Below are 25,952 nucleotides of genomic sequence, written 5' to 3'. Positions count from 1 at the left end.
GGATCCTATGACCCCAGCTGACTTCCTGCCCTTTGGGCAGGGGGCTGGACTCGATGATCTCCCGAGGTCCCTTCCAGCCCTAATGTCTTTGAATGTGTTTTTATGAGTTTTCGTAAAAAAAAACATGGGTTGCAGGGTAAATTGTTAGAAACTCTTCGGAACAAAGATTCAAAATAAGCTAATTAATCTCTATGTTATTTGTCATTTAAAGGTACTGACAAAGTATTTTTTTATATACATGTATAGAATATATATCTGTATATATGTGATATACATAATGGAATCATGTTTATCATTATATACACACACATACATACACACACAATGATAAACATATTATAGTCATTTGTATAAAAATATAGCCTGTGTAACATCATGTTCTGGGTGGGAAGAAAGGAAGGGTGGAAACATAATCCCTTAACAATTAAGATCTTGTTTAAGTAGTAAATACGGAACAGCCATTTTCCAATTTTTTGTGATTTCAGTGTAATAGGGTGATAATTTACTGCAACTGTTCACCACATATTCTCCAGAATCAAAACTCTTGTACTTGAAATGCCTTCACATGTGAAGTATGCCTGAGCTATAGGTTATAAATCAGTTCTGATCTTAACATCCATAGTCACAAATCCTCTCTGTAAGGCAGCCTTTTTTAATAGACATAAGCAAAGAGATTCAGGAATGAATAAGAATGGTTCTGTCATGTTTGGCATTGCAATTGTGACACATTTTACAAAAGGTAAATATGAGTTTTAGCAAAGCGTACTGTGCAATGCCACACAAGTTACTGTGGTAGTCCAAAAATACTAATCACGCTTGAAAATTTATATAAGATCAAATTATTTTGTCCCAAGAGCAGCCTGCCCTTGGTAATGAATACTGTAATCTCATCATTTGCATTGCAATGGAACAGCAAATTTGTGTTAACTAAAATGTACATGGGGTAGACTAGCTTTTATTATGCTTATAGCTTTGATGAAGTTATAAAGATTTTATGTTTTGCTAAATATAATGCAGCCAAGGCAGCTGGTACACCAGCCTGAATTTCTACATCATGAATGGAATTATTTTTGTAGAACTAAGTCATTAGATCTGAATGAACTGCTGCTGCTTGAGGGAACTCCCATTGATATCAAAAGGAGTTCTTTGCACATTGGCAGTACAGTTGAACCAATACGTATATATGTATAAACTGTGTTGAAAAGAATGTTATTAAGGTTGTGAAGTCAAGCACAATTAAGGTTGCCATTAGAAACCTATTATGACCCTGTGTACATATTTATTATAATAGTTTTTAAGTATATGATCATATTCAGTTTTTTCCACACTAATCCTTACTAGTCAGAGCACAAAATATGCAGTGCTCACTTCAGTAGGAGCTGCCTAGTCTATATTTTGTTTTCTCCTCAGTGTTCAGTATGCAACTCTGTGCCTTTTTTACTGCACAGTATTTAAACCTTACTTGGAAGACAGAAATATCCATTTCTTCATTACCTTTTTTAGGATGGTGATGACAGTGGTTTCAAAGTGCTTCATGGGCATTAAGGTTCTTACTGTAGTAACATCAATGTGAAATGAGGAGGTGTTATTTTCTTCTTTTTACAGAGAGTGTAAAGAGGCACAGTGATCAGTGTCCACTAGCTTTGAGTGTCCAGTATGAGATGCCTAAGATCTGATTTTCTCAGAGTACTTTGGATTGCATAGCACTTTGTACATTCAGAGTGTAACTGCCATTGACTTTAGTTACAACTGGTAGTGGTGATTCTTTTTTGCAAATTAGACCGCCTGGTCTCAACCCAGATGCCCAGAAAATAAGGAACTTGTTTGAGGGACCAGCTGTGAGAGCCTGTTTAAATGACTGGTCCAGCATCACACAGGAATTCTGTGGCAGAAGCTGGGCTTGTTCTCCAGGGCCTTAACCAAGGAAAAACCATCCTTTTTCTTTTTGTGACCCCTTCCCTTTATTCACTGTACTTCCCTTATTCTCTCCTTCCAACTGCTGCAACAAGTGAGGCAGCTATCCTACAGACACCAGTCCCTTTCACTACATATCTTTGACTCATCCCAGAGCACGTACATGGTATGCACTGAATAAGACAGGGGTCCTAGGAAAAAATGGTTGTGCTTATGTAATTAAAGAAACTATACACATAAGGGAAACAAATTAATTTGTTACCTTTCTTATCTTTTGAGTATTTGACTTTGTACCTTCATATAATCTTAATGTAAAATGTTGGGGTATAATGTTCTAGCTATTTTTTTAAAACTGAAAAAACCCCCCAGAAATTCCAACCTGTGGCAACATATGGATACCCACATGAGTCATCATCAGGTCGAGTCTATGCATTACCACACAGACCTCTGGGACTTGAGCTCACAGAGAAACTGGGAGCAATAGCTGGCTGTCATCCTATATGGGCCTAGATCATAGAGGGGTGGGATGTGCTGCCACAGTGTCACTGATGTATTTGCTGGCTGTAAAGGAAGGGTGAGACTTAGGAACTTTGCATTCCGATCTGGGCTCTGGAGCGCATGTGTTCTACTGGGCACACATTATTATTCTGTCCTCTTCTTCTCCTGAGTAGTGCTTTCTGTCCTATCTCTTTAACTTGCCCCAGTATCGGTCCCAGTTCTGTCTCATTTCTGACTCCTCATCCCAGTCCATTTTCCTCACCTAGGCAATCCTGCTGTCTACTCCTCAGGCTCCTAATCCCAGTCTCAGACCCCTTACTCAGCCAGTCTGCATTCTTCCTTCCTAGCCTGTCATCTCCCTTGTCTTTCTTTTGTACCTGGGCCTCTAGTGATTCACCATGCTCAGGCTTCTTAACCTCACTGGCTCACAGTCCCAATCTCCCTTCCTCATCCAGTCTCTGTATACTTGACACCTCCCTGTCTCACTTTCTTTGTTTAGCAGTCTCTGTTTTCCCATCACACCTCAAATGAATATGAGATCTGTTTCTTCTCTCCTTTCATCTTGATCTTTACCCTACATGCTCTGTCTCAACTTCCTGCACAGAAAATCTCGCATTCTTTCCTGGCTCCCAGTCACAGTTTCCTGGCTCACTCTTTTCCTATCCTACTCTCTATCGCTGCAAGCTTCGAATACCAGTTTACTGCCCTGCACCTGCTTGTCCATATTTGTTTTCCCCACTTCACTTTTTAAGACTGCCCTCTGCTTACTCAAATCAGGCAACTTATTTGTGCTCTCTGGGAGGGATGGGTAGGGAAGGGGTCACTGAGAGCAGAAGAAAGAGCGTTTCCCTTGCTCTCAGTTCAGAGGCCCAGAACCAGATTGAGCACAGTTGGCAGGAGCCCAGAGCTGCAGTGGTGCCCAGGAGCCCAGGCTGGTGTATGACTAGTGCCAGTGCAATGTTTTGGGAATGTACCTGCTATAATCTAAGAAGTTTCCACCAGAGGTGTAACTAGTGAGTTTTGTACCCTGAGCAGAGCTGTGTGGCGGGGTGTTGTGTCAAGCAACTGAGAGCAAGGTGGGATGGCATGGTGTTGTGAAAGAGAACAAGCACAGGAGAGTTTTATTTGACAGTGGCTGCTGCTGCTCTCAGGCCTGGCTTCCTGCATACTGCCTCCCTGGAGTCAGGCCTGGGGTTGGTACTGTGCACTCTGCCTCACTGCAGCTAGCAGTGTACCTCCTCCAAACTGGCACCCTCCCTTGCCCTTCCCTGCTTATGCTATTGGTCTCCACTGATTGAATATGAATTGAGGATTTTTTAACACTTGTCAGGGGAAATGAAATACCATGACCACCAAGGTGATTTTCTTGAATATGGCAGGAGGTAATCCTTAGTTAGCCCACTTCCACTTACAGTGGAAAGACCTCAGCTACATGCCAACTTTATGGAAAATTGGAGACTCCTTCCTAGCTTGCTCCTGCGGCCATATGACTAAGGGCAAGTGAAACTCGGGAGCAGTCAATCCCCAAGCCTCCGGGCTTGTGCCTGAACGTAGTTGTGCCCAGGCAGGAGTGAAGGATGCTTGCCAGTGGTGTGCCAGTGGCATGCCAATGGGGGAGGTGGGAGTGGGCCATGCCCCTGCGTGCTGGTTGGGCTCGGTCCCTTGCAGCACTTCTGGTTTCGCCACTGGTGTTTCCGGGCTCAGCAGTCGGCTGCTGTGGGACCCCCCTCTCCCCAACTCGGCAATCAGCCATGGATGGAGAGGTATGCCATTTCTGGTTGCAGGGCCACATATAGTTCTTGAATGACTTGCGGATTTGGAATTGATTTGTCTGATTTTAAACACTTGGAACTTGACTAAATCTTGGTGAATTTTCATGAGGAACATCCATGATAAAAAGGCCCCCCAAAGCCAAATTTCAGGTCCCTATTTCAAAACACAGGGGCACTAGAACATTTCCAAGAAAAGATTGCCAGAATTTAACACATCAAAAGATATTTCCCCTTAGGTTCATTCTCAGAAGTGTTTTTTCTATTTTGGCTGAAATTAAAAAAAAAGGGTGGGGGGAAATCAGACAGCATGTAAAATTTCAGACCAATGGTTAAATGTTAGCAAAATCTTAAGTAACTAGGCACAGGGACTTATACTGGAAAGTGTTAGTCGACCTTAATAATAACAGCCACCATAATGATAAAAACATGGTTTGTTATTAAATATTTTTTCTATTAGTAAAGCATATCAACTGTCACTCAGTAAAATGTTATTGCAGGTGTTTCTGTGACCAGTCACCACAATACCACAAAGCAAATCCAGAGTCCTTGCTTGTTTTCTTGACTCAGTCTTTACCTAACCATACTCAGACTGAAGTTAGAAAATATTGAGTAAAATCTTCCAGATTTGGCCACACATGTATAGCATTTCATGCTAAAAGATGTGTAATCAGTCTTTTCCATGTAAAGTGGTCAGGAAGTAGGAAGGTTCTTCTCATCCTCATTTAAACCATTTTGCATTTTGCAAGGTACAAGATGATTTGTTTGAGTTTTGCTTTCTAAACCATCAGGTTTAGGCCACTGTTGTGGGTAGGATAAAGAACTTGATTATCAGAGGTCTGATTTAGTATGGCAAATTCTATTTTCCTTGTATACATACTGGAGTATGCTTTAACAATATTTCTGAAAGGAGGTGGTGTTGCACATAAAACAAAATACCATAGTCATGGATGAGAAATGGGTCTCTAGAAAAGGAGCCAGTGAATACTTTTCATCTGTGTGCTAGTCTGGTAGTTTGTAACCCCTCCTGCACCAACCAGCCTTCTCTGTGACCACAACAGAGAGAGATATAGGCAGACAGATGGGCAAATGACACAAGACAGAGGAGATAGGTCATGAGTCCTGGTACCTGCAGGGGAAGAACATGCCCACAAAAGGACTGCTATTCTGCAAATAATGTATCTTTTGTTCCCACTAGATATGTTGAAGGAAGTCCATCTCTGAGGCGTATGACAATGATGAGAGAGAAGGGAAGGCGGCAAGCTATTAGAGGCCCAGCTTTCATGTTCAACAACAGGGGCACAAGCCTCACTGCTGAAGAAGAGCGTTTTTTGGATGCAGCAGAGTATGGGAACATTCCTGTAGTGCGCAAAATGTTGGAGGAGTCAAAAACACTGAATGTCAACTGTGTTGACTACATGGGCCAAAATGCCTTGCAGCTTGCTGTGGGGAATGAGCATTTGGAAGTGACAGAACTTCTATTAAAAAAAGAGAACTTGGCACGAATTGGAGATGCCTTGCTGCTTGCAATCAGCAAGGGGTATATCAGGATAGTAGAAGCAATTTTGAATCATCCTGGTTTTGCAGCAAATAAGCGACTGACTCTAAGCCCCTGTGAGCAGGAGCTCCAGGATGATGATTTTTATTCCTATGATGAAGACGGCACCCGCTTTTCTCCTGATATCACCCCAATCATTTTAGCTGCTCACTGCCAGAAATACGAGGTTGTACACATGTTGTTACTGAAAGGAGCAAGGATAGAGAGACCTCATGACTATTTCTGCAAATGCAATGACTGCACTGAAAAGCAAAAGCATGATTCTTTTAGTCACTCCAGGTCAAGGATAAATGCCTATAAAGGGCTGGCTAGTCCTGCCTACCTGTCCCTCTCCAGTGAAGATCCAGTTCTCACCGCTCTAGAACTCAGCAATGAGCTTGCTAAATTGGCCAACATTGAAAAAGAATTCAAGGTAAATATTTTTTTTGCTTCTGTGTTTATTTTATTTTTGACTTATAATTTCTTCAGATACTTGAGTTTTTTCCCTGTATTTTACTTTTCCAGTTACAGATGCTTAAGTTATATTGTTTTTCTTGTTCTTGGTTTTGAATGCTCAGTGAATAAGTCACTAAAAGGCAGATTTACTTGAAATAAAAGTGTGTGTACCTAAAATGTATTGAGAGCAATATAAAAGTACCAATGTGAACACTACTAACCTTGTAATGAATGGGAAACAATTGCGTTCACTTTAGCAGATAATTATTGTTTTTACTGAAGTTCACTTGGGGTAATACAATCTGAGCATCAAGCAGAAAAATTACACTTTTATTTGACTTTCTACAATAATGACTTGATTTTAATTTTTCACTTTGAATGAAGTTGTCTACAAATTATAAAGACTACACTGGTTTTTTTTTTTCATTTACCTTTTAGGATTTTACTTTTCTATTCAGTGGCAGCTGTAAAAATCTGTAAGATGCATTCCCTTTTATTCTTTTTTTGGCTATATCTATTTTAATATCAATATATACTAATTGTTTTTTATAGTCCAACTTCTCCATTAGGTAATTCATGATTAGACCATGGCAAGGATTACCATTGCTTATGTTTCTTGTGTGAAGTTCCGCTTAGTATCTTGGAAGGTACACCAACAAAAGAGCAACTGTACAGCATGCTGTATATAAGAGAAGCCTGAATCAAGGAATAACAGATTTTACACAGCAAGCAGTTCTGCAAATGGCATCGGATCTAGTTGTAGCAAAAATTTTAATGGGGGTCCTGAGGGTCAGTATTGCATACTGCTTGTTTAATTAACATCTTCATAAATGATCTGAAGAAGGCAAAAGACTCATTAATCACGCAGACAACAGCATGGTACAATGCATTCAAAATAGTGGAGGACTAAGAAGAAATACAACTAGATTTATTAAGGGCAGAAAACAGGATGGAATGACTAAAATGCTTAATATGGTAGGGTGCTGGGTATAAACTTACTTATACTCCTAGACAAGAATGCTTCTAGTGCTACCAGTCAAAGGAAAGTTTTAATATTGAGAGGGATCTGAATGTGATTAAATGAGAACTTGGATTTGTGTTGCACTAGTGGTCTGTACCCTCAAAAGAGTGTCCTGCCAGAGCAGAGATACAGATTGTGGGTCTCATTCTTTGTTTATACAGAATTCACATCAACTCTTTGGCCCTGACTTCCATTCACAACTGTAACTCTCACTAAGATACATCTCTGTCATAAGGCCTGCAGGATGAAGCCCTATAAATCTCTACCCAGCTTATGTATCCTACAGTTCTTTCCACCACTACCCATCTCTCATCTTCATAATTTGCTGAAGGAATCTGACCTTAGAGAAATGATATACCAGGTACTGTATTTTTCACATACAACAGATTCCTTTTCTCCCAAATCCCTCCCACCATCACTACCAAAATTGGATCATATATATCAAGTGAAAAAATTGGTTTTCTGCCTGGGATAGAAGAACCCTACTTTGATTCCTCTTCCACAGTTCAGCACCTATTGCATTACTATTTAGGCAGCTGAGGGAATCAGTTAACTTAATGGCTCATTGTTTTTGATTCAGAGGTACTGACTATTGTCTCTCCTTTTTAACAGTTGTGATGCTCCACTAATCAAGCTAACTATTCTTTGGGCAATTTTGCTGAATGCTAGCTGCTCCTGATCTCTCTTCTGTCTCAGAGCCTTGGAAACTCTTTAGCTCTTTTCAAAGTCATAGATCCATCCATGGAGACTATGAGGGGCAAAGGGCCAGACCCCTACCCATTGCTCTCCCTGCCTGCCTTTCCTATCCCTTGCTTCCCGTCCTGTCCCTATGCCTGCTTCCCTGCTCCCTGTCCCCACTGTTACTTTCCCCCTGCTCCCTGCTACATGTCCATCTGCCCCCTGCTTCCCCATTTCTGTGCCTACCCCCTTGCCACCTGTCCCCCTACAGTCTTCAGCAGCAGCTAAGATTTCATCTTTAGTTAATTAGGAAAGGGAGGGTGAGTCAGCTGAAGATTAGGATATTTCCCTGCTCTATGAAGCCATAACTCTGGAAAAATCACAAGGTGGGCAAGTCTACACAAGAGGCTTAATGGCATATTACCATAGTTTACTGTGAAGTAAGCACATGGGTCTACACATGCAGATCCTTACTTCACAGTAAATCTCCCTGATCCTGAGGAAATTTGCTATCCGTGAATGCAAGTAGTAACAATGCAATCTGCAAATGCAAGTAGCAGATTTACTTGGCATTAGTAACAGTGCCGTAGAGCTCGTGTAGATTCCTGGCCAAGAGCCAAACCTGTAGCCATCTACTAGGGTGTGGAAGATAGCTCCCTGCCCCTGGGACCTGCCTGCTGCTGGGATGTACAGGACTCCAGGGTGGACTATGTCCTCCTGCTTCCAGATCGCAATCACACAGTGGGGGCTGGGAGATCTTTATCTCCCAGCCTCCACTCTGCCATTGTGCTTGGGGATCAGGGGGCTAGGAGAGTCTTATCTCCCAGCCTGAGCCCCATGGTTGCAGGACTTGGGCTGGGGGACCTTTATGTCCCAGAAGCTCCCCAGCCTATTCCTCCCACAGTTCCATGCTCAAGGGGCATTAATTAATTAAAGAGCTCAGCTTTTCAGTGATTCTTAATGTGCATTAGCCTATTGTAATGCTAAATTAATGCTTGTCCCTTTCCCTTCCACCACCTGCCCCTACCATATGCCCCCCCTGACTCCCCCATGCCTGTGCCTACACCCCTGTCATCTTTTCCTCCTGCCACTTGCCTCCCCTTTGTGCCTGACCTCTACCACTTGCCTTCCTTCCTCTTGCCCTACCCTGGGCCTGTGCCTCCTCCCCTGCTGCCTGTCCCCCTATGCTCTTCTCCCCATTACTGCTTATCTTCTGCAGCGGCTCTGCCTCTGGCTCAGGGGCACTCAGGGGTGATAGCCCCAGCCCAGCTGGGCCAGGAAGAAGTAAAGCAGCAGCTCTGGGCCTGGCCATGGTAGGGCCAGAGCCAGAGCTGTAGGTAAGCAGTGGTGGGAACAAGTGGTTGTGGAGGGGGAAGGTAGCAGAGAGACAGGCTTTGCAGTTTCCCTTGTGCTCCCCTAAGCTGCACACCGTGGGTTTCCCCTGCTTGCCCCCCCCCAATGTTCTGTTTCCCCCTTGCACCCTCACCAACGCATCATCTTCCCCATGTTCCTGTCACCTTGTGCCCCCTCCACTGCTACACAAGTGCCCCAAGCCCGGGGTCATAGCTGGAGCTGAGTCTCCCCTTGCTCTGGGCCGGTACTTGATCTAAGACAAAGCTTTTTTCTTTTCCCATGTTCATTGTGGGGAAAAGACCTTGACTTGGATTTGAGTTAATACAGTAACTATTTTTTTGTCTCACCATCCCAACTTCTGCCTGTTCTGTAGCCCAGCAAATCTTTCTGCACCTCCCAACCCCAAATCTGCCTCTACATTAGCTGTGCAGATCTACCAACCACATATCCTAATAATCAGTTCTGCCTCATAAATACATACAAGCCCATTACCTGTTGCACCTTTAGCAGCTGTAAGGATTACTCATACCTTCCATAGCTTGAAGCAGCTACAGTTTACCCCACTGGGGTGAAGGGGGAAAGGGCAGCTCCAGGCGTTCTCCCTACTCTTCCTTTCCAGGTGGAATGTTGTACAAATGGAGAAGGGATGAGCAGACTGAGCCCTCAGGAGGGAAAGGGAAGGGAGAGATTAGACGCACCTGAGGAGCTGGTGTGCTGGCTACCTCTTTTCCATCACATAAATCCTTTCTTGGGTCCTTAGAGGAAGAGAGAGAGCACTGTCTGCTTCCTACAGCATCTTTATCCATCTTTTCATCTCTGGGAGGTGGTGGAGGGGGGAGGACTGTATCATCACAAGTGGGGGCCAGAATTGCATTATTTGAAATTGTGGTAGTTGGCGACTATATTCCATCAGGTGTGACAGGCCTGCACAACCCACACACCTGGGTGTAACATAAGATGCCATATGGATTGCCCTCCAGGTAAGAGTTGGGACTGAGAGAGACCTGTTAGCAGCTATTTTCTGTATCTCACATAAATCCATTCTGGGCGTTTGCCCATGCTTACGTGATGTAAGCTTAAATTCTGACTTTGATTAAATTGAGCTGCCTTTTCTACAAGTGTGTTGTCTCAATTTCCCATGTCAATAAGCTGAGGCTAACTAACGGTGAATAGCAGACTCACTACATTATCTCCCTGTGGGGATGCCTGCTAGCCTGGTACTCCCACCTTCTGGGATGCAGGATATTCTGTAAGTCTGTAGGGATCCCTCCTATCATTTTGACCTAGGGATAATCTAGGGATTTCAGTCTTTGGTTTCAAACAAAAACAATCCTTAAAACAGCACAAATCATAATTCTTTTCTCCTTGTATCCCTAGAAAACACCAAGGTTCATTTAAAGGGATGTATTTGGTAGCCATGTTGGTCTGAGACAAAAAAAAAAATGCAAAACTCTAGAACTCTCAGTTCAGAGATAATACCTTTTTTTAGACCAACTAAGAAATTGCAAAAAAACCCTTTTTATTGACAATTTCTTAGTTGGTCTAACAAAAGGTATCATCTCTGAACCAAGAGTCCTAGAGTTCTGCATTGCAGGTTCATTTAAAGGGACTTTCAACATATTGAGAATGAGTAATGAATTATCTATGGTAAACTGCAGTTCATATTGTTTCCTGTTCACGATCTCTGTAATTCACTTCCTGGATATGCATAAAAGAGGCATGATAAGGCACTTTGTCTATGGTTTCCCCCAGGGTGGGACTTTAAGTTGAGGCTATTTAAAAAATGTTTGGGGTCTAAACTTCCAAAAAAATATATGCTAAATTGAACATGCATGCTTGAGCTAGTATAATCACAGATTTGCCTGTATAATCACAGATTTGTACAAGAAAATAACTGATGGCCATGTGCCTATCAGCCTTTGCACAAAGACAGTGGAATGAAGGGTGTGCAGTTAGTACACTCACTGTTGAAAACTGACTTTTCATTGGCATTAAAAAATTTTTACTCCCAGTGAACTTCCTTACTTCTCAAATGTATGGTGTAAGAATTCAGAAAAAAAAATTGAAAGTTAGAAGAAGCCAAGGTAGTCAAAAATAAAAATGAGTAAAAAAGCAAGAAATACTGAAGGCGTCTGGGGATATCTCACTTTTCTGTTTCTTCCCATCACATGCTTCTGTATTTCCAGGTCCTCCTCCTAGGGTTCCCTCCTTCTAAGGTTCTACTCTTCTACTAATTTTAGTGTGTCCTCTTCATCTCTCTTGGTATGGTTTTCCCTTATCCTTGTCCCTTTTGCGTGATTTCTTTTCCATTCTCTGCTGCCATCTGTGCTCTTCCTTTCTCCTCCTTTCTTTCCTTTCAGATTCCCCTATTCAAGTTTATCTTCCCACAGCTTTTCCCATTCTCTTCCCTTCTATGAGGTCCTTTTCTCCATTCCCTCTATTTCAGGGGTGGGCAAAGGATGGCCCATGGACCAGATCTGGCCCACCAAGGTATTCTGTCTGGCCTGAGGCAGGTCCCTCAGCTGTGGCTGGTCCAGGTGTGGGGATAGCCTGGGCCATGGTACTTGTGGCCAGTCCCACCATCCTTGGGTGCACAGTGGCTTCCTGGCAGTCCCTGCAGCGGTGGCTTGCTCTGCCTGCCTGCTGTTGCCAATCCTCCCTGCACTCACCATTAGGGGCACTGGACAGAGTGGGTGGCTGAACAATTGGTGTTCCCAAGGAGATCGGCCTGAGCCACACCCTGCCTACAGGGGTCCCAGGCCAGTCTTCATGGAGACCCTACTCACCTGCTCTGTCTGGTGCCCCACGCAGTGGGTGCAAGGCAGATGGGCCCAGGGATGGATGGATAGACAAAATTGCGCCCCTCCCCTCCCCACACTGGGCTGGGCCAGCTCCCCACACCTGGCCCCTGACAACTCACCAACACTCCTTAAGTGGCCCTCCAACCCAATCCCTGGCAGCTCCTTCTCCAATCCTAGTGCAGTATGATTGCTTTCAGATGAAGCTACTAATGGCTGCCTCTGCCTCTCTAAAGTAGCAGGGGAAGCAGCGAAGTAGGGTGACATACCTCACAGCCTCAGCAGGAACACAAAGCCCTAGGTTGCCTATATACATGCATTGAGACTGTTCTGATGAACTGTAATTACAGCACATCAGAACAGACTCATTTAATCGAGTCTGCTGGAGTGTAGTAATTACCGCGCTCCAGCAGACTCCAGTATCACATGTATCAGTGTTCCCATGCTGAAAAATGGTGGTACCTTGGTGACATTTAAAAAAATGTTTTAAAGCTTGGTGAGCTTTAGTTAAAGCACCCTCAGCAACATTTTTCAGCATGGGGACACTGATACACATGATGCTCCAGGTGCTTTAATTGGAGTGGCTCTTGGAGCCGCTCTAGTTATGCCTCCCCCCTGCCCTGCCTCCTAGAGCATGTGTATAACCACCCCTAGTGGCCGAAGCAAAAACTGCAGCAATTCCTCCCCCACTTAATCCCAAATTCCCACTATGATGGAAAGGCAACAGGATTGAGAACAGAGGTCAGGCATTCCAGACGATTCCACCCAAATCAGAATTGTTGGCAAGCTTTGAAAAATACTCATTCTATTAAAGTTATTGCTGTCATGGCAAATTTCAGTCTTTTGAAACAGCTGATTAGATTTTCTCCTGTCCTAGAAATATAGCAGCAAGGACTTCAGTGGCATATTGGAAGTTAGAGAAGTGACCACAAAAAGTAGCTGTGCTGAGAAAGTTCTGAATATGGCTGAGGAATAATATTCACAGAATATGAATTTTGCTCCAGTACTGGTTTGCAACAAAATTGTCATTATAAAAAAGCTTTTTTAAGAAAGGTACCTAGTCAAAAAAAGATTTTTTTAAAGTACAGCAAAGCAAATAAATCCTCCTGTTGCTGGAAAAAATCAAACATGAAGAAGATTGTTTTTATTACATGAAGAACTATGTTAGTGAGTATTTTTATGTAATGATGTGGCACTGAAGCCTACTGAAAACACAGTACTAGAACTGTCTCTTGACCTATAGTATAACATCATTCATTAACCTGGTCAGAGAATTGTGTTTTCCCACCCTTGTTAACAGCGAAAACATTTGTTAGAATGAAACATGGCTGATCATTGTGTACCTATTTTTCTGTGTCCCACAGGCCCTAGCACTTCTCTTAGGACACATCACCTAATTTATATATCAGACTTTCCCTCAGACCTTTTAAAAATTATATCATGGAAGCCTTTTTAGTAATCAAAACAGGTTATTCAAGTTACCTTTGTACAATGATGGATAAGCAGTTAATATAAGCTGACAAGAGGATAATATTACTAAAAAGGCAAGCGCTATATTGTGGTTTAAATATAATGGCCTTGGGTTAAATGTACTTGTGGCATAAGATGCTCAAATCCCATCAACTTCAGTGGATTTGCACTTGCTTACTTGGAGGGCTGAATTTGATTCACCATATCAAGGATCAGCAAGACCGACGTCTCGCTTTTTACAGGAGAAATTCCTACACTGGGTTGTAGGGGAAAGCTCTCCCTGAAAGCAGTGGCAGATGTGAACATGCATCTAAGGGGAGAATCTGTCATGGTTCCAAGTAAAATTTACATGGTGTTATCTCAGCTGAACTAACAAAGAGGATTCAAATTTGAGATATATACAGGATCAGCTTTTAGAAGGGTATAGCACAGTTCCATATGCATTAATATATTCCTGATTTGTACACACCATTCTATAAATACACATGAATACACAAGCTGGGTATTTACACGCCTAGACTAAATTGACATTATAATTTTTAAAAAACGCATTTTGCTTGGGCAACTGCATCAATTGTGTATGTGAATTAGTGTAATGCAATTTTTTGTAGCCCTGGGATTTTGGCCCTTTTGCAAATCCAGCTCAGATATTTATGTGCAGAAGATACACTTTTTACATGAATAAATGTTATTCATGAATTTATTTAGAAATTTTTTTAAAATAGTGGAAGAAATCTGTGTTATAGTTTGGAACCAGTGCTTAATTCTTTGCACATGCTTTAGTGGGATTTTTTTTTGTAGTGTAAAGCTGCTGGATTAAAAGCAAGGAGTACTGATCATGTAAACAACCTAAGAGTTGAAAAATTAAGCGTGCAAAAATTGAAAGAACTTGTAACTCCACAACAATCACAACTCAAACTGTTACCTAGGAAAAGCCTAATTCTCAGTTTGATTGAGGTGCCACTTGGTAATGTAAAGAGACCATAAAGCACAGTTAAACCTAACATGGCAACTGTAAAGCCCTTTCACAGGTTCAAAGAGAGACAATATCATTTTATTGTAAATAAGGTCTTATTGTAAATAATATCACCTTACTGCAAATATTTAAATCGGGACTGTAGTGGTTTTACTGCAAAAGTGGTCGAACTGATACTGAAATATGTATATATATATAGCTAGCTAGATCATATCGTGAGTGGAAGAAAACTGAATGCAACTTGCCTGACTTTTCTACTTTTAATTATTCAAAAATAAAGATTCAGTAACTTAGTATGTTGGACAAATATCCATATTCTTTGAAGAAAAAGAAAAGGAAGAAAATTCTCAAATGGTAAGGAAAACTTTGTTTTATTTTTGATCTCCTTTATTTACCATCTGATTTGTCCAGAGATAGCAAAGCCTATATTTCATCACTGAAGTGTCTGCAGATGCCTACAAAGATGCAAGAAAATGATCAAAATTATTTCTGAAGCAAAATTAAATGAAGGCTCCATATCTTCATACATACAAAGACAAAGTTTGGATCACTGTGTATAAAAATGACACTTGAATAATTCAAACCAGCCAAACTAAATTGTACTATAGTTGTTGGGTTTTTTTTAAATCACCTTCAGGCAGGGTATAGACACTGTTAAATGCCAGAGCAAAGATGGAGTTGTTTGAAAAGTTAGAAGTTCTTGAAAATGGGGCTTAGGATAAATGAGACTTTTTTCTACAACAGGGGTAGGCAACGTTTTTTGGCCGGAGTGCTGAAAAACACCACATATCCTGGGATTATACAGCTATATCATATTAGTGGCTCACAGTCGTCCTGCGATCAATTAATGTACCTAGATACTCCTTCTCCAGAGTTCCAATTGAATGACTCCAGCTTATAACAAAAAATGCTGCCGTTAGTGCCCATATGTATGACCTCCATTTTGTTCTACTAAATTTTGTCCCATTTCTATTATCCCAGTTTACCTGGATGGCATCTTAGTTGTCCACTGTATTGACATTGTGTCAACAGCACATTTAATTAACTCTAGCTTTTTATGTCAAGGCTATTAATAAAAATATTAAAGTAGTGTCAGGAGACAACTGTGTGGTGACAGTATTGTGCAGTAACAACTGCACAGTGTGCCACATGTAAATACGGCCACTTTATCCTTATATTTCTTGACCTCCAAGATATAGCTCTGTGTGCTGATCAATCCTTTTCCCCATTCCTTTGAGTCTGTCTTCTCTTTCCTAATATCATTCTTGTGCATTTATCCAGTTAGGCCCGGAGCTCTTTTTCCATTTACTTGGGATAAGAGTCCAAGTAGTTTTTGACACTTTGACCTAAAGAAATTCTAAACCTCTTCTATATTTAGCTCCATAAGGGTAAAAACAGACATTGCTTTCTTTGGCCTTTGGGCAACCATATGAGAGCAACTAGGTATACATACCTTTTGTTGTGCCACAATGTGGCTGTGACGAAGGTAGTATTACATTGTGCTGCTTTATTATTGTGGACATCTGTTTGCTTTATGGCAGGAAAGCATGAGCAGGCCAGGGCTTCCCACACTCTCCTGCCACCCTGGGAAGGCGCTCCTTGGGATTGAAGAGCCCAGTCCTGCATGCCCTGGAAATTCCTGCACAGGATTGGGCCCTTCGAGCCTGGAGCAATGGCAAGATGTAGGGGGTGCACGTGCACCCCCTGATGGCCGTACGTGCTGCTTAGGTGATGGGCAGGGGGGGCAAGCAGGAATGCCAATGGACCCCCTGCAAGTGCTGGCCAATCGCTGCACTCGGTGCAGCTGCTTTCGGGAGTGGCTGTGGCCAGCACTTGCTCCCAGAAGCAGCCGCAGCTACTCCTGGAAGTGGCTGCAGCGAGCGCAGTGATCAGCCACAGTGATCAGCTGTCATGGGATCCCCTGGGGGACCCTCCCCCTGGACTGCAGGATCACCCACAGGGGACCCGCCCTCCCTCTGGTCAGCGGGACTGGTCGGGGGGGGGCCACATGCCCCCCTGACTAAGGCAGCACCAGTCACCCATGGCCTGGGGAGTGCCTACCCAGCAGTTCCCACTTACAGAGACATTCCCTGGGCAATCTCTGGGGCATGTCTCTTGCAGCAGGGAAATTCAGGGTTCCTTACTTCCAGAGACTTGCTCTGCAGATTTCCAGGGTGTGTCTCTGCAGATAGGGAACCCTGACTTCCCGAGATGTTCCCTGGGCATCCCAGGAGTTTGTCTCTGGAATTGGAGAAAGCCAGGATATTCCAGTGCAGTCCCAGGGCTGGGGCACCAATCATCTGGTTGATTGTCTCAAAATCCACCACAGCCAGGGTGGTCACAGCCCTGGGACTACCCCAGAGTGTTGAACGCCCTCTGCTGCGGTTCTGGGGCTGAGACTGCCAATCAGTTGATTGGGATTCCCTGCTTGCAGAGATATACCCTTAGCAGACTGTGGGAACCCAGGAGATTGTCAGGGGCACATCTCTGGAAACAGGGAATATGTCATCCTTTGTCCTGCAAGGTTAATGGGCAGGAAGATGGGCAACATGTACAATTCTGACTGGGTAATAAAATGAAGAATGACACAGAAGGAATGTTGAAGATGATCCTGATGTGATCATTCCTCTCTGTACATGTGAGTAGATGGAGAACTGTATTTACCTATTATGGAGTTAGATCCTGGGTGTTGGGAAATGTATAAAAAATTTGCAAGAATCATAGTGGGAGGGGATAGAAGCACAAACAAATGTTTAATAACAAATGAAACAAATACAGCGGTTTGTGGCTAATGTTGTGGAAGTGCTAAAAGACAGATATATGAATGCAGCATGTGGTAGAAAGAAGGTTTAACTTCACACTAAAATTATGGATAGAGGTTAGCTTAAAATACTATAGCCACAAATTTACTGTCCAGACAAGTGAAGAGCATGGATTGACAGAAATCATTAAAGGTGCTGACAGATTGGACTAACAGAGTGTTTTGAGTTTAAAAGTAGGAGTGAAATGTGGTAGAAATTAGGTGACTCAGAGGAAGGAAGTAAATGGAAAAGGGTAGAGGAGCGAGAAATGTGCTTTGTCATATGCCACACCACAGAAGAGGTGTTTATGCACAGAAAAGCAGGCACCCTAGCAGCCTAAACAGGCATACAGGAGACATGTAGATATATTGGCATAACTATAGATATGGAGGACAAAGTGGCTTCTAAGGTTTTAGGAGACTCTAAGGCAGGGGTGGGCAAAATACGGCCTGTGGGCTGGATCTGGCCCGCCAAGCACTTCCCTGCAGCCCACAGAGCCCCTTCTAAACCCAGGTAATGGTGGCTGCCTCTCTAAAAGTCTCCAGTGGCAGCTGGTGAACCTGGCCACCAGCTGCAGCACCTCAGGCTGTTTACTTGGGTTCTGGTTGTGAGGCAACCAATCCTGACCTCAGCCTGACCCAGCTGACCTCGCCTTGCCACTGGCTCAGGCTATGTTTGCAGCTTGCAAGGGGCAGGGGGGCTAGGCCAGAACCTGTGGTGCTGGTGAGGGGAAGGAGTGCCTGGGCCAGCTTCTGCTTTGCTGCACGGGACTAGAAAGGGCCCTGCCCTGCAGGTAAGCCCAGGAAAATGGCTACTTGGCAGGCTTTTTCTGTGCCGTGCCATGCCGTGCCGCTTGGGCCGTGTGGGTGTTGCAAAAGATTGCGGTCTGTTTCTTGGAGGCCACCAAAATCATAGACGCACACTCATTAGCAGCACAAAAGGTGTATTTGCAAATAGGTCAGAGCAGAGTCAAAGACTCGGATTACTCCGAACCCCTGAGGAATTTTTGCAGGCTGTATTTATCCTTCTTCCTCCTGGGCACGTGTGCAGAAACAGGAACTCTTACAGCTCATTTCCATTTCATACAAACATATGTGTGGTTACATCACTACATCCATCGCATGTACATTATAATTAACTACTTAAGTATGCAGGGCGGAGAAGTAAATATGTATCAGCTAATTGCGCATGCTCAGAAAGTTCTTTAGGTCACCAAGAGTTTAAACCCCACCCCCTTTCAAGGACACAGTCAGTTGAATTCTAGCTTCTGTAATCTGCATGAGAAAAGCTAGGGGGAGGCTGGGGAAGAGTCTGTGATTTAGTATAAGAAGAACTGTGGCAAGGCTGGCCAAGAAAAAAAAGTCCTTGGCAGTGTTTTTTTTCTTATCAGGTGCGAGATGCAAACTGTGCATTTCTAACAATACTCCATTTCTAACATGGGGTTGGGCTGGGCCGGCACTGGGAAAAGGAAGCAGCAGCTGGGCCATAGCTCCAGCCCAGTCAGCACCAGGAAGGAGAGGTGGTGGCAGAGTCATGTCCCGCTCAGGATGGGATGAGCCCAGCCTGAGCGGCAGGGGCTCAGCTGCACTTTCCCCCTACCTGTGCCTGTCAGTCCAGAGTGGCACCCAGCTCCACTGTTGCTTTTGCTGGCTGGTGCAGGCTGGGCTCATCCCATCCCCAGCAGCACGTGGGAAGCAGCACATGGGAAGCCAGGGTTGTCCCATCCCCAGCAGCACGTGGGAAGCCTGGCCTGCACTGGCCAGCAGAAGCAATGGTGGAGCTGTGTGCCGCTCGGGACTGACCGGCACAGGTAGGGGGAAAGTGCAGCTGAGCCCCTGCCACTCTGGCTGGGCTCATCCTGTCCCAAGCGGCACACAGCTCTGCCGCCGCTTCTGCTGGCTGGTGCAGACCTGACCAGGCTCCTCTCAAACCCAGCAGCACATGGGAAGCTGACTCCAGCTACATGCTGCTGCAGGTGGGACGGACCCAGCTGGGTCTGCACTGGCCAGCAGAAGTGGCGGCAGAGATGTGTACCACTTGGGATGGGACAAGCCTGTCCAGAGAGGCAGGGGCTCAGCTGTATTTCCCCTCTACCTGCGCCAGTCAGTCCTGAGCAGCACATGGCTCTGCTGCCACTTCTGCTGGCTGGTGCAGACCCAGCTCGGCTCCTCCCATCCCCAGCAGCAAATGGGAAGCCAACTTCAGCTACATGCTGCTTTTCCTGGCCAGTGGTGACACAGCTGGGCCCATCCCATCCAGAGCAGCACGCAGCTGAAGCCAGCTTCCCACGTGATGCTGGGGCTGGGTTGGCACTAGCCAGCAGAAGCGGCAGTGGAGCCTCCCGCCTTTTGGGACTAGCTGGTGCAGGTAGGAGGAAAGTGTAGCAGCAAGCGGGGAAGCCACTGTTTGATAGGGGATAGGATGGGCTGGGCTGGCCAGGCCGCACCCGGGAGGGAAAGCTGTGGCTGAGCCCCTTGCAGCTTGGGACAGAAGGGGTCCTACAGCACTGGAGGGTGCTGTGCTGGTGAGGGGACCTGGGCCTGGGCTGGTTTTTGCTGTGCCACAGGGGGAGCGGGAGCACGGACAGGGGTGGGCTGGGATGGGTCAGGACCAGATCATGCTGGCACCAGTGATGAGTGGTGGGGTTGGCCAGCTTTTGATGCCTGGGGTCTGATGGGGTGGGCTGAGTCCTTGCTTGGGGGAGGGGTCAGTTTCCAAGGCCACCTCTCCAAAAGGAGTACTTCCAGGGTGAAGGGAAGGGACTTATGGTGGCAAAGGTCAGGGATTAGGGGGCAGGACTTCTGGTCACAAGATAGCAACCAAGAGGTAGGGCAACTGAAGGGGCGGGCTACCCATGCAGCCAAAACTCATCAAGTGGCCCTCCACCTGAAATAATTGTCCACCCCTGCTCTAAGGACAAAGAGAAGGAATAGAGACTAAGACACAGCAAAAAGGAGATTTATGGTTAAGGTTCCATATGAGTGATTACCAAAAATTGCTAAGGATATTTGGAAAAAGGAAAGCTACAGCACGAGAGGGCCTCATCTATACTCGAGAATTAGGGGAAGGGAAGCTTAAGTTAAAGTATGGCTTTTAGAAATGCCAGTGCACCCCCTGAGGTGGCACTGATACTTTGGTCTGATTTTGGATTGGTACTGATATAAAGAAAATTTGCTGTATCAAAAATCCTCCTGATGTGGCACAGCTGCAGCACAGTACTCTGGCAACAAGGAGCACAGCCTGGCAGCATGGAGAGCTGCGTGCAGCTGATAAGTCTGTTGTGATAGAAGGGAGGAGGGAGGGAAGGGGTGGGGGGCAGGTCAGTGCCCCCCATGGTGAGGGAGCAGGCAGGGGAAGGTGCTGCCCCACTGGGGCAGGGCACAGGATGGAGACGTGGCTCATGGGGGGGGGCAGCTCCTGATGCTGCTTGCACCCTGGAAAGACATAGGTCAAGGCATGGGGTGGCTATATGGCCCCCAGAGCTGCACGGAATGGGGCGGGCTGCAACTGTGGGCTGGAGACGGGGTTGTGCCGGGCTCTTCTCAGTGGGAGCTGGGCTCAGGAAATGGGCTATGGAGGGGCGGCAGCCACCCCAGATTTCGCCATAGCCCTGCTCCCTACACCAGTGCCCATCAGTCATAGGCACAGCCCCAGCTCAACACCCTGCCTCTACCCATGTGCCAGGAATAGCTGGGGCTGTGCCAGGAGGGCAGTGTTGGCACTGGGAGCAGAGCTATGGCAAAATTTGGAATGGTTGCAACCTTCTCTGTAGCCCCCGCCAAGAAGAGCCCAGTGCAACCCTGAGTTCAGCCTACAGCTGCAGCCCTCCTGCCCTGCCCTATGCAGATCTGGGGGCACATACCACCCCCCTCTGCCCTCCAGGGTGCAAGCAGCGGTGGGAGCAGCCCCCCCACAAGCTGCAGCTCTGTTCTGCACCCTGCCCTGCCTCGGCTGGGCAGTGCCTGCCCCGTCCCCTCCCTCACCACGGTGGGCATTGATCTGTTCTCCCCACACCCCTTCCTCCCTCCCCTTCCACCACAACAGATTTACCAGCTGCATGCAGCTGTATCAGAAATTGGATCATATCGGACAATATACCTCCTTAAAATTGGCTGTTGGCCCCCACAATCTCTATCAGTGCACCCCTAATGGGTGTACAACTTACAAACAGCTGGGAGCTGCACAACCCATGAACTGCATGCCCCGTGGATGCCCCACCCCAGTGCATCACATGCCCACGCCCCCTGCCTTCCATCCTCTGCTTCAGTATATACACGCAGCCCACCACCTGCTACACTGCAGACCCGTGTGGTGCATGGTGCAATGGTGGGGTGACCAATGAACTCCTCATCCTACTGTACCCCATGTCCCAGCTCACCCTCAGCTCCCTGCACTGCCACATACCCCATTCCCTTGCAAGATGAAGCAGCTGATGGAGGGAGGGGGAGCCCAGAGACTGGCCACTGTTGCAGCTGGTGAGGGAGTGGTGCCTGGACTGGACCCCTGGGGCCACAATTTAACCCCTGGTGGGCTACAACAAGTCTATGGACCCCCAGTTGGACAGCCCTGGGTTAAAGGATAGGTTTGAATAGTTTTGACTCCATCTTAACAAATCACTTAATGTGTGTTAGCAAGAATCAGTTTGAACTTACATTTCAAATTTCTCCAGACAACGTCAGTATTCTTAATATGTATATGACTTTGAAGGGAGACTCTGAATTAAGGGTTGATTCTTTTCAGAAGAGGAAAATAGTGACAGTTGTAGAGACTTGTGGACAGTAACAAAGAACAATTATTGACAAGAGAGGGTAAGAGTGGTGGAACAAGAACAAAGAAGGAAAAGGGATTGAGACTATAGCTAGTTTTATGAAGGGACTAGTTTGTATCTGAGACATACAGGACTTTCAAGACCTTCCATTATCTTCATAATGTTGAGGAAGAGAGAAGAGAAAACAGGAAGGAGAACAGATCTGTAGAGTGCTCATTTGTACATTATTACAAATTAGGTCAACCTTGGAATTTCTCACAAAGGCTTAAGAAATTATAGGAACAGGAGAGGAAATACAGGATGAAATAAAAGATATGAGCATGGGACTAAGAGTGATCAGCACCTTTAGCAATGAGGGCAGAAGAGAAATTAGACTTCTAGTTAGAGGGGAACTCCTGCTGAAAGTACCTGATGAAATCTCTACATCTGGCACCTGGAATACATAGGCACTTTTAAGGTAAGGTTAATAATTTCAGGGTTGTAGATCTCAGGGTAGGTAACTGTATTTTGATCACTTAACATTTCCCAAGAAATTCCATTTGGACACAGGACTCCTGTTGACTTGTTCTGCTAAACTATTGTATGGTATTATGATGTCATATTCAAACTGTTAAACAATTGCCATGTTCAAAGGCAGAGGTATTTGCCTTTTAAATAGAGAGAGAATCAATTCCTATAAACATAATATTTTTAAAGTTCTTGAAATTAAAAGAAATGTGCTTTATAAGTGTGCATTTTTTCTTACTGGTGACTGTGAAGTATATTCATCATATGAGCCAAGGGCCATTATCTTTAATCTTTTTCTTTTTAGAATGATTATCGCAAGCTGTCTATGCAATGCAAAGATTTTGTGGTTGGTGTCCTTGATCTCTGCCGTGACTCTGAGGAGGTAGAGGCCATATTAAATGGGGACTTGAATTCTGAGCCGGTTGAAGTGCAGAGGCATCGAGCTTCACTGAGTCGTGTAAAACTAGCCATTAAGTATGAAGTCAAAAAGGTAACTCTGGTAGCTTAAACGTTCCTACAATGTCATGTGTAAAAACAGTTCTATATCATATTCTGCATGTATTGATAATAAGATGACTGACTGTCAGTTTAAGACATAAATTATGTGGGCCAGATCTCAGATGGCATAACCTGTGGTAAAAGCACTTCAATCAAGCTAGCAGAGAATTTCCCTCCATATATTTAATGACAAAAATTGCTTGTCCCAGAAAGATCATACATTTACATAAAACACAGATAGTAAAATCTTGGCTCATTGAATTAGTTTCAGTATAGATTTCAGTGTGGCCAGGATTCCATCTAGCAAACGTAAGTGTATGATATATATGATACTACCATGAGCAACTGGTGTCTCCCGAGTCTGGGGAGGCACAATTTGAGGGTGGGCCAGAAGTCCCATATCCACTCCTTCCACTTCAGGGCTGGGCAGGGGGGAGGAGGCACAGGACACCACTAACCCCCTGCCCCTTCCTGGGCCACCCCTCCCTAGGCATCTCCCACTCATGGCATGAGCCCCAGGCTCACCTTTCTCCCAGCAGCTGGAATAGCACCTCGGCTGGGGGATCAGAGCATAGTCTTTACAAGTAGTGAAGGGGAGGGAGGAGCTGTGTGGGGGAGGGAGGCAAGGCAGTGCTCTGATTTGTTAGAGTGCTCTCTGATACTCCAGAGCACTGTCAGGGAAGGTGGGGCTGGGTAGAGAAGCACAGCACAGTCCCCAGCCACATAGTCGGGTGGGGATCCTCTCTATGCCTGGCTCCATCCTGAGTGGTGCCTTGTTGGGGTGTGTCAGCAGGCTCCCCAGCACTTTTGGGGGACACTCTCAGGGGAGCCATGTGCTCCACCATGCCCCCTTACCTGTGGATACCACCTTGCCAGTTCCCATGGTTGCATTTCAAACAAGAGAAAGCTGTAGCTACAACTAGACTTTTTAATGTTGTTAATAAAAGATCTCTTGTTAATTATTTTACTTACCATTGTTGCATAGGTGACATGTAGGGGGGCCCAGTGGGGGGGGTGCATGCCCCCCCGGGAGCGCTGGTGCCCACCCTGACAGTGAGTGCTCTGACTGGTAAGGGGAGCACAGAGTGCTAGCGCCCCCCTCCCCCCCAAAATTGGCTTTGCACACTCGGCAACTGGCCTCTAGGGGACACCCCGGGTTGTGCCCTACTGGTGCCCTGCCCCAAGCTTGGGAGGTACCAGTCACCCATGTATTTCTGTGTTCAATTTCACAGTATTGGACCAAACCAAATAAAAAGTATATGGTAACACAGCTTGTATAACTTGCTTAGAAGGTTTTGTATTTAGTCACAACTATAGCTACCTACACAAGTTTTTTTTTCCAAGACAGAATTTATTTCAATATTCTGAAAGAGAGAAAAAAGGTTTCAGTTACTTTTTCGTTATCATAAACTCAAAATTTTATATTAATACCAAACAAGTGGGTCATAGCTAATGAAACAGACTCGTAAGGAATTTTTTCATGACTTACTGAGTTTTTACAGTTTAAACATCTCATCATAAGTTCTGTTTTGGGAACATGTAGAAGGGTTTTACCATCAAGTATTCAGTTATTTAGTTCTTAGTGTATACATATGTGTTTATCAATATCTTTAAACTATAATACATCTTTAGTGGATACCAATAACAAAAAAGCTATTAAATAAAAAAAATATTATGCAATATAAATGTTTTTATAGAAAGATTAGAGATCTGTAAATACAACCCATTTATTGTAAATGTTTCTCCATTTATTATTATTGTAAGACTGTTTTCCATATAGGGCTATATTGTTTTTTCTCCAAGTTCCTATTGGGCCAGAACTGACCATAGTTAAACTGATGTCCTACCAGCAGATGTTTGGAGAAAAGTATAACTATGCCTGTTTATTATCTAAAGCTTCCTATAACCGTGGTCACCTTTGTAACCAGTTTTAACAATCATCATAATCTCAGTCCCTGCATCTATTCTTCCATCTTTCGTTATAACTCCCACCATGGTATGTGACTGTCCATCAGTGGACACCTGCTGAACTATCCTGCCATAAAAAATAAATTGTTAAACAACTTTCTAGGGCAACTGAGAAATTATTTCAGATTGTTTCATGCAAAGGGCAATCACTAAAACAATCTTAAAACAGATTCCAAATAGTTGAAAACCAGTGTTTTCAATACAATGTTTGCATTCAGTAAATAGAGTATGAATTTGAATGCGTTTCATATTAAAGTAAAATATTTGATCAATTTAGAGGAGACAGTGAAATCTACCGACTGTAGACCTGTTACTATGCCAAGTATTATAAGTCCTTATGGTATTATTAAATTTCCTTGTACATCAAACTTTGATGAGACCATCTTCACTTTCCTGCTGAGCACAGCAGGTTTTTCCACAAAAAGGTTATTCTTAGAGGTGATAATTTAACTCTGAGCAGAGCCATCACAAAACCATGCTGCACTTGACTGTGTTTTATTCCATGGTATGGTTAAACCAGAGTTGAGGTAGGTATCCTACCTACTTCAATTCAGAGGCCTTTCTAGCTGTTGAACAGCTACAAAGTTTGAGAACTACTACTTCACTCCCTACAAAAAGCATTCAAAATTTAGGACAAACCTTCCTCCCATTTTAACTGGGAAAAGAAATCTTACTGTGGCTACAGCCTCTCTTTTAATTAAGTATTCTCAGGTGGTCTGGCAAGAGGGCACATACATAATCATGGGCAATTGGTGCTTCCCAAGGCTGGGGGTCCCCCTGTGGCTGATCGCTGACCCTGGAAGTGCCAGCAGCAAAACTGGAAGTGCCGCTGGGGCTTCTCTTGGGACCCCTGCCTGGCACCAGTCTCAGGGCAGCCACCAGCTGGCACTTCTCTTGGCACCCTCACTCCCTGGCAAATCTCAGAGGGGGGCACATGCCC

General features: G+C 44.7%; 1 protein-coding gene across 3 annotated transcripts in view; it reads left to right on the top strand.

Moving 5' to 3' along the window:
- TRPC3 (transient receptor potential cation channel subfamily C member 3) overlaps window positions 1-25,952 on the top strand; it is a 70,527-nt gene that overhangs the window by 7,607 nt on the left and 36,968 nt on the right. For all 3 annotated transcript variants that reach the window (XM_019534008.1, XM_019534007.1, XM_019534010.1), the window contains exons 2-3: window positions 5,380-6,151; window positions 22,851-23,036. In XM_019534008.1, coding sequence (XP_019389553.1) covers window positions 5,380-6,151; window positions 22,851-23,036 — 958 coding nt within the window. The remainder of the gene's footprint in view (window positions 1-5,379; window positions 6,152-22,850; window positions 23,037-25,952) is intronic.

This window comes from Crocodylus porosus, unplaced genomic scaffold (genome assembly GCF_001723895.1).
Source record: "Crocodylus porosus isolate Cpor-Errol unplaced genomic scaffold, CroPor_comp1, whole genome shotgun sequence".
NCBI lineage: Eukaryota > Metazoa > Chordata > Crocodylia > Crocodylidae > Crocodylus > Crocodylus porosus.
This window is presented reverse-complemented; position numbering and strand designations above follow the sequence as displayed.